General features: G+C 38.2%; 1 protein-coding gene across 5 annotated transcripts; it reads left to right on the forward strand.

The window, feature by feature from the left end:
* Nucleotides 1–585: 585 nt before the first annotated feature.
* Nucleotides 586–18,761, forward strand: LOC127293179 (ASI1-immunoprecipitated protein 2). 5 transcript variants are annotated; one of them, XM_051322749.2, is made up of 15 exons: nt 588–935; nt 2,856–2,940; nt 3,187–3,252; nt 3,404–3,489; nt 6,936–7,177; nt 7,269–7,543; nt 7,679–7,764; nt 8,005–8,156; nt 8,292–8,717; nt 8,842–9,100; nt 9,845–10,066; nt 10,173–10,297; nt 10,384–10,464; nt 10,551–10,776; nt 11,863–12,333. In XM_051322749.2, the coding sequence occupies exons 2-14, from the start codon at nt 2,926–2,928 to the stop codon at nt 10,559–10,561; spliced, it is 2,046 nt and encodes a 681-aa protein (XP_051178709.1). In that variant the 5' UTR covers nt 588–935; nt 2,856–2,925; the 3' UTR covers nt 10,562–10,776; nt 11,863–12,333. The 5 variants fall into 5 exon arrangements, with proteins under 5 accessions (XP_051178711.1, XP_051178709.1, XP_051178708.1 ...); XM_051322748.2 differs by lacking the exon at nt 11,863–12,333 and adding an exon at nt 18,413–18,761 and having other exon boundaries at nt 589–935; nt 7,266–7,543; XM_051322747.2 differs by having other exon boundaries at nt 589–935; nt 7,266–7,543.
* The last annotated feature ends 4,580 nt before the right edge of the window (nt 18,762–23,341 follow it).

Genomic DNA, 23,341 nt, shown 5'->3' on the forward strand with positions numbered 1-23,341 from the left:
GATTTTGTGATATTGTATTCTAATTTTATGCGAGAGAGACTCCATGGTTCTCGGATAATGTTGGAAGAAAACCAGCTGAGAAGTAGCCTTTTTTGAACTAGATGAGAAGTAGCCGACCTACTACAAATCAGCAACAACTAAGAAGATAATTGTTTGTGTCGCTTCCCCAGCCTCCCTCCCCTGGGGCTATACCTAGGCATTATTGCTGCCGCAAAAAACCCAGGCCCATCTCGGTCAAGCCGTCGGCCCTAACTTTCAAGCCCAAGCCTAACCCATCAATGCAAAAAGCCCGTCGGGCCTCGGGCAAGGCCTCTTCCATATTTCACGCAATTCTCATGCCCAGACCCAGACCCGACCACCGGGCGTAAATCTTTGGCCCAGGCTCGGCCCGCAAGCATACTTGGGCTAGCCCAAGCCCAGAAATTTTGGGCCAGGCCGGACTTGGCCAGGTGTACCATGGGCTACCAAATGGACAGAGGAGAATGGGCCCATTTTCCCCGTGCCGGAGGGCCCCCCAAATTTCCCCTGCGGGGCTCTGGTTCCCTGGTTTTCTTAAGGTCCGACAGCCAAACAAGCCCTTGCAGAGAAGAAGGGGCACTCGTGCTCTTCCTTGGCTAGAGAGAGGAACCAGCGAGAGGGAGAAGGACCAAGGAGCCCCCACCCCCGCCCCGGCGCGCCGTCCCCCGTCCCCTGCCTGCGGTCCGCCGGCACCGCCGCCACTTCCGAGCGAAGTGTCGCGTGGGCGCGCTGTGGCGGCGCAACGGACGGGAATCGCCGTCTCCGTGGCGGTTACCGCTGGCCGCCGCGGCCCTCCGCAATAGCGCCGCTCGCAGCTTGCTGCTGCCGCTAGCCGTCCATCTCCCTGCCGTGTGCGCCTGGGGACGCCCCTGGACGCTGCTGCAGACACGCCACAGCTAGGTCACCGCGGCCGATAGGTGAGCGCCGCTAATTGAATAATTTCTGCTGGATCTTACTGTTACCGTGTACGTTGTGCAATACCTAGACCCGAACCCTATATGCTAAGGAAATCGAATTGGGATTGGACTTGTGTTTGATCTCCCTACTGAGAATTCGCGAAACAGTAAAATTAGGGACGGATTTTGCCAATGTTGTAAACATATAGTTCTCTAATCTGATGTTTCCGTGGAGTTTGTTCGCTAAATTATGGACTGGTTCGTACTAAGTCTTGGGCCGACTATATGGTTTTTGCTCTTAGCTTAGACAGTCAGTTCAGGTATAGAGTCCATCTTCCCCAGATGTCCACAGAAACATTTAGGGCCACTGTTAGCCATATGCAGGATAACCTAGGGTATAAATAAAACGATTCAAGAACCTCAATACCGAGTGTGCAGGGTTGCTTGTTAATTGCATTATCCCCGTGCATATCCTCACTATCGATAGTATATGAAGGTTCCTTAGCGATCGCACCAGAGAATCCCCATCCGCTTCTGGTCATTCCCCTGCATGTAACTAAGCAAATACCTCGATGGTTATTATAAGATATATGCATTTATATGTAAACCCTTTCTCATTTATGCTGTGTGTACATTCGTTTCTATTCATGGTGTTCGACGATGTGCATTATGCATAACTACCGACAATTAAGACCCAATTATGTGCTTTATGTATTGGAGGGATCAAGATGTCATAGCATGGAGCTTGCAGAATGTTACTCCAGCATTGTGTAATAGCACACATTAGTTTGCTTTGTTACACTAGTAGGCCTGTGAGTGCAAAGCATGTTCTTCCGGACAAAATTGTGCTCGCTTCAAACACCCGAAGTTTTGTATGGAAACATATAGAAATGCCGTCAACGTTGACAGCGATACATGTAAAAAGAGCCTTGACAGCGATAAATCCCAAATTCCAACAGCAGGGCCAATAAACCTCTGCATCAAGCTCTGAAACTTCTCTTCCACCGGTCTTCTCAGATCATTTATGTACGCCACTGTCTTTTTTTTTGTAATCACCATTCTTGTTCTGTGCAATCTATACTCTTCTTCGTTTCCTGCAAATTATCTCTGTTCTTCCCTCTTGTTTATTTTTGGTAAATGATTTGATCTGGGCACACCTGTGAGGTACATCTGAAGGTGAGTTAGCTGAGAGCCATGTGCCTTGGGAAGCAGAGCACATGATTGTAGGGTCTCTTTGAGGGTGGCAAGGAGCTGCTAAGCTCTCCTTGGGGATAGTTGAGGGATGAGTCGTGCACAACCTTGCTGGTGGATGCCTTTTTTAGTATAGATGAAGACTTTGCAGAACACTGTAGGGGATATTGTTCAGCTGGTACACTGTAGACGCGAATCCCTGCAACCTAGACTATTGGGTCGGCACTGATGAGCGGTTAATTTTGCGTCCCAATCATGGGATGCAACATTTCAATAGCAGTACACTATCTGGTAGTATAGATAAGCTTTCAACCATTCTAGAGTATGTTATTTCCTTTGCAGAACTATTTTGATAATCTCGTGTGTATATTGCTTGGTTGTTGTCCCGAGTGATAGTTTTGTTGTGCTTGAATCCCGACTATAACAAAATTGCTGAATTAACAGTTGAAAATACTTTGTTGGAACTTTCTTCCTCTGTGGCATTAAAATACGGAAATTTATACTTCTTCTATCAGGCTAAATACTGATCTTTTACGTAATCAGTTTTAGTACTTGATTTTTATTCGTTAAAGAATATAGCCACATGTTTTGTATTGGCTATTGCTGAGTGTGTGCTATATGGTTTATAGGTCATACATTTTATTTTCTGTACCACCAATTTTGGCTCTTCAGAAGTAAATATAATTATTAAGAATCGGTATTGAAGTCATGTTTTCCTTTTGATTTGATTTCATGTGATACAAATACTAGGTCAACCCCCCTCACAAAGAAGAAAGCACATCCGTGAGTCAGAAGGTTCTCGTTAACTTGAACCAGGGACATGCACATGGATGACGTGAGTTTCTTCTTTCCAAGTTTGTTTATTCCAGCTTGTCTGTTTTCATATTCGATCACATATTTATTCTTGCAAAGTATGCACATTTTTTTTGTTATTTACTTGTCTTTTCTTGTCATGATTGTATTCTTTCTAATATTGTGTTGGAGAGTGATGTATTTGTGTGCCAGTACAAACCACATGTTATATGCATGTCTTTGAATTTGTATTCCAAATGTAATTTCTTGTTTTTTTTTTAATAAACAGATCGTGTCCGATGCGGAAGATGATATTGCCTCCTGGGAGGAGATAAGCTCTGAAGAAACTGAGGATGTAAGTTCAAAACTCTGAATTTCTACTGTATCCTTCATCACTTGCAGCAGCACAACTGATTACAATTAAAGTGTGAAACGATGTTTTCCTTTCTCTAGTTGGTTAATTGTTTCAATCGTCTGAATCATGTAGTCTAATTGAATAACTTCAGGTGAAAATCTGTTTGATATGTGGAGATGTTGGTGAGAAGAAGAAGCTTGCTGTTTGCAGTAGATGCAATGATGGTGCTGTGCATACGTGAGTTTCTTTGTACTACTAGTAAGCTTGCATGTCCAATGCACATCTCAACTACCATCAATTATCAAAATAGCTGTCTAATATTTACATAGTTTTTCATCTGTGCATACTTTGTTAACAACAAAATGTTCGAGTGGAAGGTGCCATTAATAGTTAAACATCAATGGTTATATATCCTATGTAGCTAGCACGCAGTAATCACTTATTAGCTAATTCTATAGCCATATCATCTGCATGCTTCTATCCGCTGTCCATCAAGACATTGCTGCCTCCTACACAAATATGTTCACAGAAATTTTATATTGTAAATCCACTCAGTTCCTCTCCTAGCTACATGGATGTATTCCTCGAGATTTTGTACTACAGTAAGTCTCGAGGCAACACACAGGTAGTGATTGGAATGGACAGACATCCAAATTGAAACATCATGTGTCCAAATGAAGTCCAAATTAGAGTGGGCAGATATCCAAGTCGATACTGCACGTGTCCAACTGAAGTGCAAATTTAAAGTACATTGTTTAAGCAATATAGCACATGTCTACAAAAAAAAAAGACTATGAACAAGGAAAAATACCAAGAAAGTTTTTTTCTTACGAATGACTGAAGACAGAGAAATAAATACCATGTGTAGACTTGCTTATGTCTACTAAACCAAAGCTTGGCGTTCTCATGGATTAGCATTCGGTATGTATTTTATACATAGCCTTCTTGCCCAGTATTGCTGAAATCTTCGAGAAGAGCTGTGAATTTGAAGGTAAAGGCATACAATCTCATCTTTGCGGTGCAAACAATTAGAATTTTGTAACATGCCAAGATGATGGAAGAATCAACATATCTCGAAGTATCATGATAATATTTGATACAGCACATCAACTTCTTTATTTCTCACTATTATATTAAAAAATGAAATCACAGCAAGCGCTGAAGACATTGGGCTTATGAACTCAAATAAAAATGTTACTAAGGAAAACATTGAAAGCTAGTTTGCCAACACTATGGTCTATGAACACTTCAGGACATTGGTCACTTTGGCTGTAACTTGCAATCATGTTCCAACAAAATCGGCAGGTGGCTATGCAGTTATGTGTTTTTCTAAAGAAAACAATGTTGATCGGGATTGTATCTTCTTGTGTACAAATTTAAATCATCGAAAATCTGTATGTTCTAGTATCAGATAATTTTTTGTACCATTGTTCAGGAAATATTTTGTACCTTCAGTGTGGACTTTGACACCTTCAATGTTGTACCTTCCCTCAGTTAGTAGTAGAATCTTCTGAGATTTGAAATAGAATAAATTTGTTATCTCTATAAGGAATTAGCCTACCCCAACTTGTTTGGGACTGAAAGGCTTGGTTGTGGTTGTTGGTTGTATCTCTATAAGGAATTAAAAAACATGGTTAATTGGAATTCCTGAGCAGATTTGAGAACCAATGCAAAGTCAAACTGGCATCCACTGCTCTAACGGAACCATATCCCGAAACTGCTGGTTGTATCATAAATTTTAATACAAGAATTATAGGTTGAATCTCTATTGCAATTTTCAGGTTGAATCTCCAATGAATTTTCTGTAGGAAATATTTCACCCAAAGAATTTACATCAATGAATGAAAAAGAGATAGAGGGAATACAAAATTCAATTCAGTGCTCATACCTGCAAAGAGTGAGTGTATGCATGTACTAAACTATTAGCACTTGAATTGAGTTACAGTGTCATTGGAATTAGGCGTAACATCTTAGTCTTCTAGCATGCTTGCTGCCACAACTAAATTTAGCTGCCTCAAGACGCCGCCCATTCTTTGCACCATGTTGATGTTGTCTCAAAGAGCTTACTACCGTATAGTGCAAAGTTCTCTGCTGAAGAGCCAATTATTAGATTCATAACTACATAAGCTGAAGCATTTCATGCACTTGGTAGGCATAAAATAATGTAACGTACCAGGGTTACCTAATGGCCATCTGAAAGGTCCGCAAGATCGATAAGCATACATGCAAAATAGCTTCGTGCGCTCCATTAATTTGCGCTCTTCGTTGTGGTACCATGGACACTCCATCAGCCGGTCGTGCCAGATCCTCGTCCACATCCAGACTCACATTCTCAGCATGCATGTGTGGGCACAGCAGGGCTGGCCGCCGCCTCTGTCAACGACGGCTTGGGAATGTTGACGCGCCTGAAGCTGCGCTTGACGACCTCCTCAACCGCCACGATCTGCTCCAGTACCAACCACAGTGGCCTCGTCGATGTCTTCCTCCACCTCTGTGCATGGCTGATTACAGGAGGCTGTTGTGGTGTCAAAGCAGGACGCCGCTGTTGTGTTGGCCATCGTCTCCGACGCCACGATATGACCCGGCTCGAGTCCGTGGTAAGGTCGCAGCGCAGGGCCGAAAAGTAGCTCGCATGCCCCGGTGCTATGGTTACTGTGACTTCCTGAGCCTGCAGTCTGGTGCAAGGAAAGTTCAACAAGTAGAAAATACGAGGATGGAGGCAGACCAAGGGTGTGAAAAGGCGACTCTAACAGCGGCAGCAGCGATGATGCGGCGGACACATGATGGTGAGAGGATGCTGTGGGGTGGTCACGGAGAATCAGGTATTGTTGGCGATAGCGATTAGGGCGGGACGTTAGATCGTGTGGCGCTCATAGAGGAAGGGTATAGAAAGTTTGTTTAGGGTGGCTGATCAGTGGAGATACATCATCCGTTAAGCGTTGATTGTTAGATGGAGAAGTAAAGGTCATGACGATTGCGCGAGTGTTAAGTTTTACTCCTTCCGTCCACAAATAAGTGTACGTTTAGCTTTGTCTTAAGTCAAACTTTATTAAGTTTGACCAACTCCCTAGAAAAAAGTACTCGCAACATTTATGACACTAAATTAATATCGCTAGATTCTTCTTGACATGTAGTTCAATAATATAGTAAGTTGATGTCACATATATTGCTATTTTTGTATAAATTTTTGGTCAAACTTGAAAATGGTTGATTTCCAAAAAAGGTAAACCTACACTTATTCGCGGAGGGAGGGAGTACATCATTGGAAGATTGTGGACCATAAGATCCAGGGTGATTGGACGGCTGATGTTATTTGGATCCAACCCAACTGGTGCTTTTAATATTAGTGGAGAAATTTTTGGTCAAACTTGAAAATGGTTGACTTCCAAAAAAGGTAAACCTACACTTATTCGCGGAGGGAGGGAGTACATCATTGGAAGATTGTGGACCATAAGATCCAGGGTGATTGAACGGCTGATGTTATTTGGATCCAACCCAACTGGTGCTTTTAATATTAGTGGAGATTTGTTTTCTGTAATCCTAGCCTGTTAAGATTGTTAGATGGTACGTGCCATAAATATTGAGAGTTGCACCTTTGCTGTCTTGGCATGTAGACCTATTTACTTATCCATAGTTTCTTCTCGAAAGATACCGTTGTTCATTACCTCTATTTTTCTCTACAGTTATTGTATGCGGGTAATGCTACAAAAGGTTCCAGAGAGTGGGTGGTCATGCGAAGAGTGCCAAGCTGTGGTAGAAATTGAAATTGGAAAGAAGAAATTAGAAAAAGTTAAAGGAAATGTTGTCATGATTTCGATGGACAATAAGGTGGATGCTAAAAACGTTGCACATAAAGAATCACATGAAGATAATCAGGGCAATGATATTAATTTTAAGACAAAGGAAGAAGATGCAGGGATTATAGGTAAACCTAAATCAAGACTGCATTGTATGCTGTGCCCCATGTTTATCTCTTGCTCATCATAAATGTTCTTTATTCCCTATTGAATCAGAAGTAGGTAATGTCGCAAGTGGTTGTACGCCTTCTGTAAAGGAAAACGACAGTGGCTTGTGCATCACAAACAAAGTTCTTCATGACTGTGATCTGATGTCCACTGATATAAACGTCATTTTAAATAACAAGTCACTTGATGGAGGGGCACACAGCTTGGAAAAGCACAATAATGATGCTTCATCTATTTCCAAGGCTGAAGACGTGTCTAATATGGCTGCATGGAATAAAAGGTTAAACAGACAGAGCGACGCCAAAAATTCTGAACAGATCCAACTTGTGAGTGCTAAACTTAAATGTTTTGTTCTATTTCTACCACTTGCTTCAGCTCAAGGTCGCGTGTGAAATGCGATTAAGGCATTCCATCCTTTTTTTGACCACAGTGAATTTTGACTTCTTTTTAAATGGCAATAGGTGAAAGTATGCGACATATGTGGAGATGTTGGTGAAGAGGAGAAGCTCGCTGTTTGTAGTAGATGCAATGATGGTGCTGAGCATGTGTATGGCTTTGTTTACTTCATCGCTTTTTTTTCAGTATTGGTCATTCTTGGTTGATAGTTATCATATCACCATGGTTAAGGTCAAACTATTGGTTTTTTGACACACTGATAGACTCAACCCTACGTAATCATTACGCTTTCCATGTTCCACATAGCAGGAACTTTTCTTTCCTTAATGTCTTCTCAGAAGAATGGTGGTGTTTTTATTCTCTAAAGTTGCTAACTCCAGCTTTGTCCCAGTTATTGTATGCAGGTGATGATGGAGAAGGTTCCAGAGGTCATGTGGTTGTGTGAGGCATGCCAAACTGAGGTAGAAGTTGCAAAGGAAAGTATGGAACCAGAAAAATCTCAAGTACTGAATGGTCTGAAGAATAAGGCACCACCTCTCCATGGTAAATTTGAAACTATCATTATTTCAAGTAAAAAGCCTTTACCTACAATGTAGAATGTTCAATTCTCTTACCATTTTGGGCGCTGTCCCCATGAGCTGCTATTGGAGAAAACTATAATCAGCAAAGTTCCTGCAGGTTCACTCTTGAAGTCTGTTTCTTTCAAGAACCCAAAGGTCCCCAAGGTGAAACAATTGGTTATTGAAGTTCCTCCAAAGCCCAGAAATTCAGAGGAACCTCTGTCCTCTCTTACAAAACAAGAGGAGTCTATTAGCACACTTGCTAAGTCGACACAAATCAAAAAGGCAAACTCTAATGGGCCAGCAAATAAAGGAAAGTCTTCCCTCTTACTACATGCTGAGGAGCCAAGCATAATGACTTCACGAATTAGTGCAAATGTAACTAATAAGAGAGGCACTTATATATCTGGGTACCCCTCTGCTGCTGCATCATTGCCTGTGCCAGTTCCTTCAAAACTAGAATCCGCAGCTCAGCATCTCAATAAACGAAATAAAGTGGAGAGTTCAGGCATCGCTTATGCACAAGGCAGTACAAACTTTCCTGGTAAATTTATTTTTTCTTTCCTTTTCCTTTTTGTTTTTGACTATGCTTTTATCTCTATGCTGTAGGTCATGTGTTTATTGTGGCATAATTTGCACTGCAGGATAACTATACTTATTTTTTTCAGCTGTTTTACGTACCTCTATTAGTCATGCGCGAAGTGATGAGCAGGATGTGAGAAATGGTATGCCTACTGCTAGCAGTACAGCTTCTGGAGATTGTCCTGAGCTAAAATACAAAGAGCATCAGGCTACATCTGCCATGGGAAGAAGATATCCTAACAGCAGTTCAACTATGTTAATTGATCCGAAGGACAAATTGCCTATCTTTTCACCTTGTGATGACGGAATAGCTTCAAGTTTTCCAGAGTTGGCTTACATTTGGCAGTAATATTTTCACCTCTTATCTCATATATGTTTCGATGTTCTTATTCTAGAGAAACTATATTGTTATAGAGACCCGCCATTACCACCAACTAATAAACCTGACTGGGATCCACTTGATCGAAAAAGACGGAGGTCTAAAATATCATGAAGGTTCCGAACGTTTTTTGACAAAATTGACACAAGAACACAAGATGCTTTTAGTTTGTCACCAAATTCCAAATCGAAATTTCACGGGGAAAAGGACACATTCCTCGATCAATAGTAGCTAACTCACACTTTCTTCACTACTCCCTCCGTCCGTTAATAGATGTCCAGTGGTTCGTCTAAATTTGGATGTATCTATGCCTAAAAAATGTCTAGATACATTCGAATTTAGACAAATTTTTGACATCTAAAAATGGACAGAGGTAGTACTATATTGAACAACAATTTTTTTTTTATTTCGTTGTGGGTCAAATTTGGATTTGAATTATATGGTAGATGCATCTTGTGTGAATGTTGTCAACTTTTGTCGCTACTTGAGTGACCTTTTGGACCACCAGATTGTCAGACCTGACATATCACACCCAAAGGGGTGATCTCACATAAGTTATTCCCCACGTCTACATAATTCATATTGTGTTTTTTATCACCACATGTGTGGTTGATAGTTGCAGGCATCCATGGTTGCAACCACTTGTCTATTTAAATAATTATTATTATCATATGCATTAAAATTTATTTAAGTTATTTATTTTCGACCAGAGGTTGTTTTGAACTATGGAGGACTCGACAGTCACCTGAGCTTCTTGAGGGTTTGCAAGTACACTTATCATGTTCTGCTTCACCAAAAGTGCTGGAAATAGCAAAGAAATTCCCTTCTAAAATCTTGCTTGAGGAACTTCCTCGTCAGAATTTATGGCCCCCACATAACCATGAAAATGACCCTAGTATTGGTCTTTTCTTCTTTGCGAGAGATATTCAGAGGTATTCCCCTTGAAGCTTTTCTTTTCTTCATATTGCTTCAGTTGTTCAAGAAGGATAATAGTTCACACAAACTTGTAATTTAAATTGCTTATGTTTTTGCCTGCAGTTTTGAGAGTCATTACAGTAAGTTAGTAGGTAATATGCTAAAGGATGATTTAGCGCTCAGAGGAAACATTGGAACAGCTGAACTACTCATATTTCCTTCCAATATCCTGTCAAAGAACGTTCAAAGTAAGAGGTCTCACCAATTCTAGTGATACTTTTAACTCATCACAATTTTAGTGCGATTGATCTTATTTTTCCTTATTCTCATATAGGGTGGAACATGTGCTATTATCTATGGGGTGTATTTAGAGTCAGAAGAAGATATCCTAACCTTCCGCCTCATGTACCCACAAGTAAGCGTTCTAATTTCAATGGGGATTTCTTGGCTGTGGATTAGAGAACTCATGCTCACACTTCTTCTGGTCATTCATTCTCCAAGGAGCAGTATGATAGTGTTGAGTCAGACCCCAGTTTCTTCAAATCAGCTACTTGCGAAGACACCCATCTCTTATTCCGTTGGTGAGAACTCTCATGAGCCCTTTTGTGGAGGGCCTTTAGAAGGTCTGCATCATAAATCAATTATTGCAAGCTTTTCAAGAAATAACAATACGAATAACAATAGCACTATCAATGAAATTTTCACTACTCCAACAAGAAAAGAACAGGTGAGTGCTTCTTGTTCTACCTCTTAAAACTTGTTTAGTAATTTATTTTACTTTAATATGTTGCATTTTTGTTTGTCATAGTTGACCACAAGCTAGCAATGTTTCTAAATATTAGTTTTAAAGTTCTTTATTATTCGATTGTAATGTTTTATCATTAAAAAATCTATTGGCCTTGTGCTAAATTTGAACTGTATTTTAACATAAGTTATTTTTTTGATAATTTTTTGATATTTCATAATTTATATAGTTTATATGTATCGGTAAGAATTTCTAAAGCATACGAAATATCTTAGGTACCGCTTTCTAGTTACAATTAGGTATGCATAATTACCGAAACTTTCTATAGTACAAAGTGAAGCATCAACATGATTTTTTAATTATTTTTTTTGTACTAAAGTTGTCTTGCAAGTTATAACGATTTAGTAATAAGTAGCCAATGTGTGCATGCTCTATACTTGGTATTGGAATAGAACCCCTTAGATTAGTCACTGATAACATTAAATGATGTGGTGGATTCTATTACATTTGTATACATATTATTTGGTTAATTGATCCAATGTGCTGGGTAGCATCTGATATGCATGTGTATATAAGTGCTACCGTTAGTTTATGAAATAAAAAGTTACACGGAAATCTAGTTAACATGGATTCTAGTACATCGTGTATGACTTCCATTGGTGAGAGACTACCACCAGGCTAAACTTGCCACTCCCGATGAGATTGGTTTATTTCTACGCGGTAAACGGTGTGTGGCGTGGACTTGCTCATGTAAATTGGGCTTTTTATTATTTTAAGATATCCATTAGCCTTTTAGGCCTAATGGATAATTTTATTTCTTATCACTAGTACTCCTCCATTTCATGAAACTTGTCTGAGATTAATAAAATTGGATGTACCTAGTTGCTATTAGTGTGTAGATACATCCGAATTTAAACAAATCTCGGACAACTTTCGTGAGACAGAGGGAGTAATATACTTTCAGTTCTTGCATTGCACGTCTTAGACTTCCCATGGCCCCTCTTTACTTGGACCTGACCCGATATGCAGTACAACACTCAGCCGGGCAATTTTTGTCCCATCAAACAGGTTTTTACTACCAGGGGAGCTATATCATCATCCGGCAAAGAGTTTCAGTGGTAATGAGATGCAGGCCTGGTAGGGTTGGGTCGCCAGGGCAGGTGCAGGTGGGAGGTACGAATCGGCGGGTGTGTCTGCTTTCATTCGCTTGAGGAGTGGGATATGCTGCTTTGGTGCACACAACGGCATGACGTCATGTTTACTCGCCTTTTGGTTTCGGGATGCCTATGAAGGGCCTGTCCTTTCTCATCTCAACTCTCCTTTCACCGCTCTTACCTTTCTTCATGAGACGAATTCAAGGTCAAGTGTCCAGAATCTCTGGATCGATATGGACAACCTGAATATGAATCGGGCCTGGTTTAGTCTCCTTTTTTTTTTGCCAAATTCTTTTAGTCCTCCTTGAATGAATTGGACCGCTTCCTTGCCCGTTCAGAATTCCAACCCATGGGTAGCCTAAAGTAGCTTTATTAAGAATTTTTTAATGGGGTATGATGTTTGGCTGATATTTTGTTTAAAGTTGCTTTATGAAGAAATTTAATGGGGTATAATGTTTGGCTGATATTTTGTTTAAAGTTGACATAAAACAACACGTGTAGTCTGCGAAAGAAAGTTCTTTAGCCGTAGTTCACGGGGGTGTTGTTGCCTGCAATTGCTTTTAGCTACAAACGGTTTGCTGACATATAGGTCAGAGGGTCCAAAATGACCTAAAAATTATTTAAGACGTGGAGGTATGACGGTAGCCGTGACACCTGCCTGGGGTCCTCAGCCAGATGCGATGGGGATGGGGAAGACAAGCTGTGGGAGAGAAGATGATGATAAGTAGGTCCTACCTATTTTTGCAATCCATCTGTGGGGTTGGGAGATTTTGGACCAGTGTGTTGACTTCGGGCTGGCCCCCACATACAAAACGTATATGGTGTTAACTTTTTTTCAAAAAATGATTTAACATTTGTAAATTGCAGGATTATTTCATTTAAGCTAATAAAGTTATGTGTAATGGTACCTTCATCCCAAGGTTTAAGGCTTATATTTATTTTGAGAAGTCAAACTAAGTAAAGTTTGACCAAATTTTTAGAAAATGTATTAACAAATATGATATTTTGTAGACATCATATGAAAATATATTTCATTATCTATATAATGATATTGATTTTGTATTTTGCATGTTAATAATTTTTGGTAAAAACTTGGTCAAACTTCACATAGTTTGACTTTCTAAAAAAATATAAGTTTTAAGTCTTGGGATGGAGATAGTATATCAAAATCTTTAGAAAAGTCCCATCTATTTGATTATGAAAAGTTCACCTATTTTAAAAATACTTTTAAAACGATTGTTGATATAAATAAAAAGAAATATTTTCTGTAATTATGGAATTAATGAAAATACTATGCTTATATTAAATTGTTAACCATGAAAATACTTTGCAAACTATTCTTGCTTGCATTACATCGTGACATGTATTGAATGTTATTTTTCTTCTTGATGTATTTCTTTTAGTGACCAAGCTCAGTTGAATAGAAAGCCAAGTAAACTCCTATTTGATAAAAGAAACCCTACTTTGCAAAGTTGTTTTCATGGTTCACATAAAATGGTGAAGCTTATGCAAAATCCTAGACCACTCAACCTTAAATCAGCTTCACATAAAATACTATTTTCTAACTTGTGTATCATGGATCTACACAAGTATAAACCCAAACATTATATATATACCCTAAGCCTATATGCCATTTAAGTGATTAGTGTAAAACTAATAGGAAACCATATCCCATTATGGTATAACCCTAAGCTAAAACCTAAGCCTTAGAAAAACATAAGTACATGAAATCATGCTCATAAGATTCTATTCTCAAATAAGAAACCAACTATTAATATTAGTTCGGTAAATTAATTCTTTACAAAGGAAATACTAAATGAAACCAATTCTATAATTTGATAAGTAAAGAAACTCTTTGAAAAGTAATTTGAACACCTAAAAATTTAAATATCAAACCATACATATGTAAGATATTTCTTCTTCTTCTTCTTCTTCTTCTTCTCAATATTAGTAATGATTATTTATAAATATTCAAACAAGGTAAATTAAATAAACTACTCAATTATTTATTACTTGTGATCTTTTAGTAAAAAATAATCCTTCATAATAACCTACAAAACAAACCCGAATTCAAATTTGAATTCAAATAACAAAACAGAAAATAAAACTGAAATAGAAAATGGAGGAGACTTACCCCAGCAGCAACCTTGGAGCAGCCTAGCACCATCTCCACACACCAGCCCGGCCCAGCCCATGTACCTGTTCGGATGAAATAGAAGAAAAACGAGACCGTCGTCTTCTCCATGGTCGATAACGCGATGGAGCTCGCCGACCACATCCTTGTTGACGATAAGATCAACCCCGGACGTCGTTAGTCATTCCAGAACCATGCCCAATCCATCTCCCGTCCGAGCCTATCCAAAACCGTCACGATTTGTGCCTGAAACCCTAAACCGCATGACCGCCACATCCTGGCCACCAGTCACCGATGCTCGCCATCGATATAGACCTCGTCGGGTGCTGTAAATAGGAGGGGATGATCGCCGTGGAAGCCCTGATCTTCGCCACCTCACCTCATCCTCTCTCATTTCCTCTTTCTTCCACAAAACCCAACTCTCTATCGCTGATGACCATCATGGCACCATCGATTAAGAGCACCCTGGAGCTTGTAGCTTGGTAGAGGAGGAGCGCCTCGTCGAGAGGAGCATCTGGGCGCAAGCAGGAATCAAGGGGAGCCCGGAGCTTGGATAATTTGGTTGTTCCCTTCCTCAGTACCTCGCCGGTAATGGTGAAATCGAGCTCGTCTTCGTCGACAATCAAATCCGGTGACCACACCATCGTTCTCAGAGTCTTGCGCATCTATAGAGCTTACTCTCGCTTCCTAGAACCATCTGTAGCTCCATTTGGATTGTTGGCCGGAGTGCACCGCTGTGGGACATGAATTCCGATGAAGCTCCGACGACCTATAGCTCATTCCACCACCACCATAGTGTTCCCCATCCTCTTCTCGTTCGAACGAAACCAACGGTAGGTCTGGGGATGCCCTGTAGCGGTGGCGTCGTCGTCTCATGGTCGCTGACATCAAGCCGGTGTCAAGCCATCGATGCAGCTGACATGGCAGTGGGGTGCCAGACACTCGTTGACTGCTCTTTGCCCACGTGGCAATTGACCCAGTCAATGGATCCACCAGTCAGTAGCTAGGGTTAGCTCGGTATGTTTAGTATTTGCACTTTAATTCAAAATCCAGAATATTTCTGAAATTTTGCCAAAATAAATAAAATTCATTTCAATTCAGAAATAAGATATCAACATGCTCACAAAAATATACTCTATTCAATAAAAATATAATATGAAAATGTTTGTCCAAAATGAAAATTCAATTATTTAAACCTGTATTAATAATGTATATACTTTTATTCAAAATACAATTTGAATTTAACAATTAGTTAAGTTTCAAAAGTAAATAATAACTATTCAGTAAGTGAATAAAATATTAAGATTTATTTTCTTTATCATATTTTCATTAACTTAAATATTAGTGATATTTTAAAACCCTAAATTACCATTTATCATTTCTTTTAAATACTAACAAAGCAAGAAAGTATTAAAAATTAATATTATTTTTGTAATCAATAGTTGTTTATCTACTTAAACTTTTTAGTAAACAAGTTACTATTTTAAAAATTAATAACAATTATAAAACCCGGATTCCTGAATTAAACCCCAAGTAGTATTTATCTTAATTATTAAATATTTTAAAATAATAAAATGCTAAGACCATATTTACTTTATTTCAAAGTAATTAATCACTTTAACTCCATTATCAATTATTATTTTAGGAGTTGTATCACAATTTAGAAACCTAGTTCAAATATAAGTAGGAACTTGGTCTCTTTATTTGATGTGATCATCTTAAGTTGTTTTTAACTCTAAAACCCTAGTTATTTATAACATGTGATTATATACCAATTAACCATAGTTATAGTACTAAACGAGCAAATAAAATCATGTTAATAATTTGTCAAGACATTATCAACTCAAATGCAAATGAAGTTATCATTTCATGCTTCCATCCTTGAATAACATCCTATGTAACCAACTATTACCACCTAGGTGTAAGCCTAACTTGCTACCCTCATGTAACACCATTAACCATTATTCTTAAATACCACACCATTGGAATCAACATTAACCCACAACTTATTAGAACCATGGTGATCAACCAAGATACCAACCTTGGATAGCAATTCACATTATATGCTCTTATTCAACTAAACCCTACCTAAGGATAATAAACCACCTAGTTTAGAAACCATTATGAATTAGTTAGTGAAACAAATAAGTAGGTATAGTAAACACTAATAGTTAACTTATAGCACCACCTTCACAACCATCATTTAATATGATACCCTATAGTCAACCATAGTAGTAACCATGCATAGTAATTAAAATTGTTGTCCATGTTCAGCTATATTGTGCCAATACTTGATGTATATAGACCCATTCTATTTAGTAACCAACTAGTTCTGAATTGGTAAATTAAATGAATCTAATAGTTAATCCAATAGTAAACCCTAGAAACACATAGCTCATATTGTAGTAATTCTTCTTCTTTATTAAACATGTTCTTCAAAAGTTATTCTTTTGAAGTAAATGTCAAACAAACCATAGAAGCCAATAGCTTTTACTTGAAATACTTCTTATTTATTATGTAAGTTGTTCTTCAAGAGTTATTCTTTTGAAGTACATAATAAGTAATCATAAACCATGCACCGTGAAACTTAAAACTGACAAATGTTCTTTACATATTATTCCACTACAATTCCTTTGTGTGTATGATTGTTATGATGTATTATATCACTTGTTTATGATACTAAGATAACCAAACCTAATAAGAACCTTGTTTGAGAACCACTCTAAAAGTGAAACACACCTTAAAGAAATTTTTACAACTCACCAATCCTAAATCATCGGGGTTAGGTTACGTTCTGGGCGATTGCATCTCATACTATGCATTATAGCATCTTGGCCAGTTCTTTAAACATTGTCCTTACTGGACGATGATGGTATTTCAGCGTTTGGAGTTATCTCGTATCGAAGCTTTTGCCTGCATAATCTTGCTGTCAAGAAAGGCAAGTTCATCGCTTTCTTATGTTATTTGATTATTTTTATCAAACTATATGCAAAGTACTATACTTATCACTCCTGCATTAAAAATCAAAAACATTACTTTAGAATTATGAATATGACTATGTGGTGGGCAATGGAACTATGGTATGTGTTGATTGGTGGAGATTCCATTGCAAGGGTACTACTCATCTAGGACTAATCACCAATGCCATCTAGTGATTCTAGCACCATACATTTCGGTTAACCATGAGATCTATAATGGCTCTAGGGAAGTCAGCTGTATCTTTTCCCTTCTACATATCAATGGACTTGATAGAGCCTGGCTGGCAAGGATGGCAATGGGCAGGGTATTGGTAGGGTAGAGCAATACCATACTCATACCCGTATAGTCGATGGGTACAAACTTCTACCCATACCCGTGCCCACGGGTATAAAAGTTTACCCATATCCATACCCGGCGGGTACTCGGTGGGTAGGTTAAATTGTACACAAGTCACTCGCAATTTTACATTTATCAATAACAAATTCGATTGAAAAAAGAATTATCTCAACTCGATAACAAGTAGTTTAGTACATAACAATTAAAAAATATGAAATCTCATTCTCAAATAGTAACTCATAAGTAAATAAAAGTAGATGTGTCACGTAAGAAATTGACAATAACGGGTATAAAGCTATACCCATCCCTACCCATGACTTAACGGGTAGGGTATGGTAATACCCATGGGCATAAAAGTGTACCCATACCCTGTCCATGCGGGTACGGTACCCACGGGTACCCGTACCCGTGGATAAAATTGCCATCCTTATGGTTGGGTGTTGTGATAACACCGCAGTAGGTTGGGAAATCCTTTTAAATCCTCATCCATGTGGATGAAAGCGCTCTACCGTCTATGATGGGTTGTCCGTAGCACATCGAGTGTAAAGTTGTATGATCGCGAGATGTCTACCAGGGATGTGTGGATGGACACAAGGGTGAATATGCATGCTCGCGAAGAAGGCAGTGATTGGCTTGGTTCTTATACTGGGTCTCATACCAAGAAAGTGTAGACGGGAAAGCTCGCCCGGTTGGCAACAAGGATAAGTTCTCTTTTGCGAAAAGTAACGCATCTCTACAGAGTGTATCAAATTGTGGCTTGTCACTCCCTGTTCCGGAAAGGGAACTACGAACGCGGCAGAAAAAGAACTTCGTGAAATTCTGGTCAACCTGTGAAGACTGACGGACATAGTTTTCTTAATAAAATAAAGCTTTTGAAGAAATGATTATGAAAACTTGCATTCTCCAATGACTTTGTGGTCTGTGGCTGTAGCTAGTGCATGATACACCTATTTCCTATAATGAACTTGCTGAGTACGTTCGTACTCATTCCCTCCCTTTTAAACCCTCTTCTTAGATCAAAGTTACCGAAGGAGAAACTAACGTGGAACTCGAAGACAAAGGAGTCAACTGCAACAAGATGGAAAACCCAAACAATGAAGTCAGTGGAATCAACTTCTGCATCAGCTAGAGTGGAAACCTAGACTAGTAATAGAAGGGAACCATTTCCCTAATCTTAGCACCTAAGTAGCTAGAGTTTTATAGCAAACCAAGTATCTCTAAGAGTTAGTGTTAGCAATAAGATAGACTACAAGTTGTTCTTTTGGAGTTTTATTTGAAGTTTTACCTCATTGTAAAGTAGGAGGCTATGTTGATCTTCTGTAAACAGTTCGTGTATTTTTCTATAGACATGCCTTGAACTCGCATATGTTTCTGTTGTACCACTCTGAGGGATGTAATATGAGTGGAACGGTGTTTCACTTGTGTTATGTCAACGATTTGCGTACTACACCATGCAGTGGTATGCTGGGTCACCGCAGCTGGTATCAGATTAAATGCTTGGATCCTAGGATTAAAAACCCTTCAAAGAAGACATATAGATTTGGTAGTGTCTATAGGAAGTTGTCTTATCTAAACCAACTATTGTTATGATTTGAGATGGGTATTCACTTGAGAATAATCTTGACACACTTGAGTCAATCTTTCTTATCTATCATTCTTAAGTACAGTTGATGAATTAACTTGCTTCAGTCCAAATTAGTAGAACACCATTGGAGTTTAAGGTAATAGGTGGTAGTAGACACAGTTGGTATACAACACATAGTAGTCCAAAGAGAGGATACAACCATAAGGAAAATATGCTATTGGAAGAAGTATACCAATGCAAGTTTTTGTTAAGTAAGAGTTATTCAAAGTACTAAGATAAATGATATTAAGTGAGGAAGATAAGTTATATGAGGTAGCATATACCTATGATGAGTCAATCATGGGAGGTACGGATATAAGGCTACTTTTCATGATAGAGTTGGTAATCATGTATGATTCACTTGGGAGTCATGACGTGATGGATTAGAACATGATAAATGAGTTAACATGAGTATGATGAGAAGTAAGATTTTGAAAGATAGTTCAAGAATTCAGGCTTAAAACCATGGCAACTATGTCAAGTATGCTAGAACTATAGTCCATAGTCCGAAGAAGGCTTTATTAGAGCATATCTTATAGAGAAACCCTGGCGTTATATGTGATATGCTCTAACAATCATGTGTTTAGAGTAGCCATGTTACGATCTTGAGAGATTATGTGAGGTTAGTATTCAACATAATGAAAGTTAAGGTAGTACTTTCAAAGGAAATTAGGTTGACTACAACTATTCTAGACCAATTTGTTTAATTTTATCTGATTGCAAATGAGCAGTTAGGGTAAATGTTGAGATAAATAGTAGTAATCCATATATACGTGCTAAGTATTACGATATAAACCTATATTATGTGGTGTTATATACTACACATCTGAGCCTGATGTTTAGGGATGTTTTACCCTATTACTATATTCGGGCATATAAAGATGTGTATTATAAGCATAAAGTTGAATCTTCTTGGATTTTATTGGATTTTCATTGATTGACTAGATCCATACACGAAGTTTAACTTTGATATGCAAATGCATGTTGCAATATCAAGCTCTTACTTGATGTTATAGATCTAGAGGGTAAAATTATTCGAGTGAGGAAGTGATGAATTTTGAAGATTTTGAAGACAAGATGAATGTTCACTAGAAGAAGGAAGTAAAGTTGTGAAAAGCAACCACAATACTTTGTAGGAAGGACTAATCAAAACTCATTGTTACCTTAAACAAGGAATACTTCAGCATGAAAGGAGCATGAAAGTGAGAAAAATGGTGAATATGGAGCAGTAGAACTGGAGCCATATTCATTATGGAAGGGAGAATGCAAGTGAAGTCACTTATGATACTATCTTTATAGTGTCCACGAGTGGTTTTCTTGCAAAACAAACCCTGGAAGAAGGAAAATGGACAAGTTAAATCGCAGCTAATATATTAAGACCGCAATTGATAGAGGATAATCATGAAGAGATATCACTTGGAATGAGGTAGATGTTGACTTGAACTATAGAAGAGTTCACATCTGGTATCAGATAAGCCACATCTGGTACCAGATAGTTCGCAGTTGGTGTAGTGATATCAAGAAATTGTTATCAAACAAAACCATACCACCCAAATAGTGTGATATATAACCATTTTTCGGAGGATTCACATCGGATAACCACAATTGTGTGGATACACCGCAAAGATTCTTTGTGAGACCCTAGAAAAATCCTAACAATAAGCCAGACCAAGAGCAATTGTCAAACCTTGGAGTTTAATAGTTAGAAGAGAAGGGAGCTTGAAGACCATTAGTAAACTCCAAGGGGGGAAGGAAGGCTGAATGAGAAGGATTAAGATATGATAGTTGGAGTATGATAGATGAAGAAGAAGGTCTGAACTGAGAGAAAGTACAATCTTATTTTCATAAGGTTGTCGAGAAGTACCCATATAACAGTATTCTCAGGAGGTTGTCAGACCAGGAGTCGAGGTTCATATCTCGAAGAAGTAAGGGTTAGAACCTAACTTGAGCGGGTAATCGATAATTACTCAGAAGTAAAGGATCACAAGTAAGTCAAAGATAATTAAGTTGGATGAAGAAGATGTGAGAGGACAATCAAAGCTTAAGAAGACAAAAGACCGAAGGAATTTCACAATACCAAAAGTAATGATTATTAGAAAGCTTCCTTTCATGGAACCTAAAGAAATCAAAAGGAAAATCATTAATATAATTAGAAGCCATGATTGGATGGACTAAATGAATCTAATCCATGCGTAGGAATAAACCACCAGGACCATGCCTATTGTAAGTACCTTGCTAAGTACCATTACTATAGTTATGGTAGTAAGGGAAAACAATACCTTACCTTAGACAAACCTTTCAGAACCAAGTTTTGGATTCCTAGATAGGAAACTGTCACCACGACCATTAGCAAAGTCAATTAGTAGAAGAAGATGTCCTAATGTAAGGATCTTTGGAGAGAAAGACTATAAGCTTAGAGTGTTGGAAGAAATCATATAATTGAAGAAAGTATCACTGCCAGACATCCAAATACTCCAGAAAGGATTTGCACAAGGGATATATTCAATTATATCTAAAGAGATCACTACGAAGTTTGAAAGAGACCGTGATCTGTTCAAGTCAGTTCCACATTTCGAAACATGAGAGCGTTCGAACTTCGGGACGAAGTTCAGTTTAAGAGGGATAGGCTGTAATATTCCAGGTTTAGTGGCTACAAGATGAGAGAACACCAGAATGTGCATTGCATTCATGCATAGAAAATCCGGGAAATTTTAGCGCTTTCAAATAAAACTAATCACAGTAACTGAAGTTTCACTTGACTTGCTGGAATTAAAGTAGCTCATCAAGTCAAGCGCTAGAAACCTCAATGTGACCTTTGCTAAAACCATTTTTTTGGGTAGACATAATTTGATCCATATGTTGGATCAAAAGGAACTAGAACTATTACACAACACTTTAAGTGAGGATCAAATACCAAATCCTATAAAGGATCATAACATGGTATTCTTTACAACAACACATTCTTTAAAAATCAAACCCAAACTTATTAACACTTAAAAGTTAGCAACTACATGTGTGTAATTTAATTCACTGCTAAACTTATTACCAATAAGGTAAACCACAGGATCTAAAGTGCATAAAGGCCACACTATCCATACAAATTATAGTTCATACTATTTGAATAAAACTAACTATGAGTGTTTTGAAACTCATATGATCATGCCTTGGTGAAATCAAATACCAACTATCCAAATTTTGGAATAACCTTCAACCTTGACCTTTTGACCAATATTATAATATAAATCCAATCTAATATGATATAGTGTCTTAACCACAATAATAAAACCATCCACAAGATATTTAGTAACAAATGCCACTTGGCTATCCAAAGATAAGTCATATGAGAGGATAATGATCATGCCACATAGGATGAAAATATCTACATGATTTGCATTCCAAGCTATGCCAAGCCTATAAAAGGAGCCACACCCTTCATCCATTTGATCATCTAGTACCATGTTACAATGAAACCAAAACCTTGATACCACCCATACATTAGCTAGGATCAAGATGAAGAAGCTAGGAGGTGGAGGCATACCACACGCTGGTTTATCAGATTTCCAGAAGAACAAGCTACATAAGATACCAAGGTAGAATTCTTAGGAAAACCATATATTTAGAGGATCATATCATCATCTCTTGAGTAGGACCTTAGGCTATTCCAAGACATTGAGAAGTGAGAGAAGTTATAATACTAACCATAGCCATATCCATACAATAATACTAGAGAAGTACTAATCCTAGTTGTTCAAGACAACATTTGATCTTGGAGGTGAGAACCCTATTCCGATAGCAATACCTTAGGAAACCAATTACATAATCACCACAAATTGGTATTGATCATAAACCCTAAGAATCTAGGATGAGTGTGATGAGAGGAATAATAAAGAGAGAAGAGAGATTAGTGAGGAATAAGTTGATCATGTCTAATGCATGACCATGCTTTGTAGATATGGAAGATAAGTTAAACTTTATTTGATAAGCAGATATCATCCATCACATAAAATGATAGGTAGACCACTAATAATCATCTTTATACCATTCTCATTATCAAGGATAGAAACCAATGAAGAACAACAAGCCTTTGTTTTTACAAGCACTTAAGACAACCCTAGTATTGTCTTGATCCAAGAATCTTATTAGTGGTGAGGAAGAGCAACCTTAACCAATTAAGCATAGTGTAAACTCATACCCATAGCCTATTCCTATACCTCAACCCTAATTCGAGAAGCACTTGGGATCATAAATAGAACCCTACCATACCTCATATCCACTTATGCTTCAGTTAGTGAAGCTTATGCAAAATCCTAGACCATTCAA

Source organism: Lolium perenne, chromosome 4 (genome assembly GCF_019359855.2).
Source record: "Lolium perenne isolate Kyuss_39 chromosome 4, Kyuss_2.0, whole genome shotgun sequence".
NCBI lineage: Eukaryota > Viridiplantae > Streptophyta > Magnoliopsida > Poales > Poaceae > Lolium > Lolium perenne.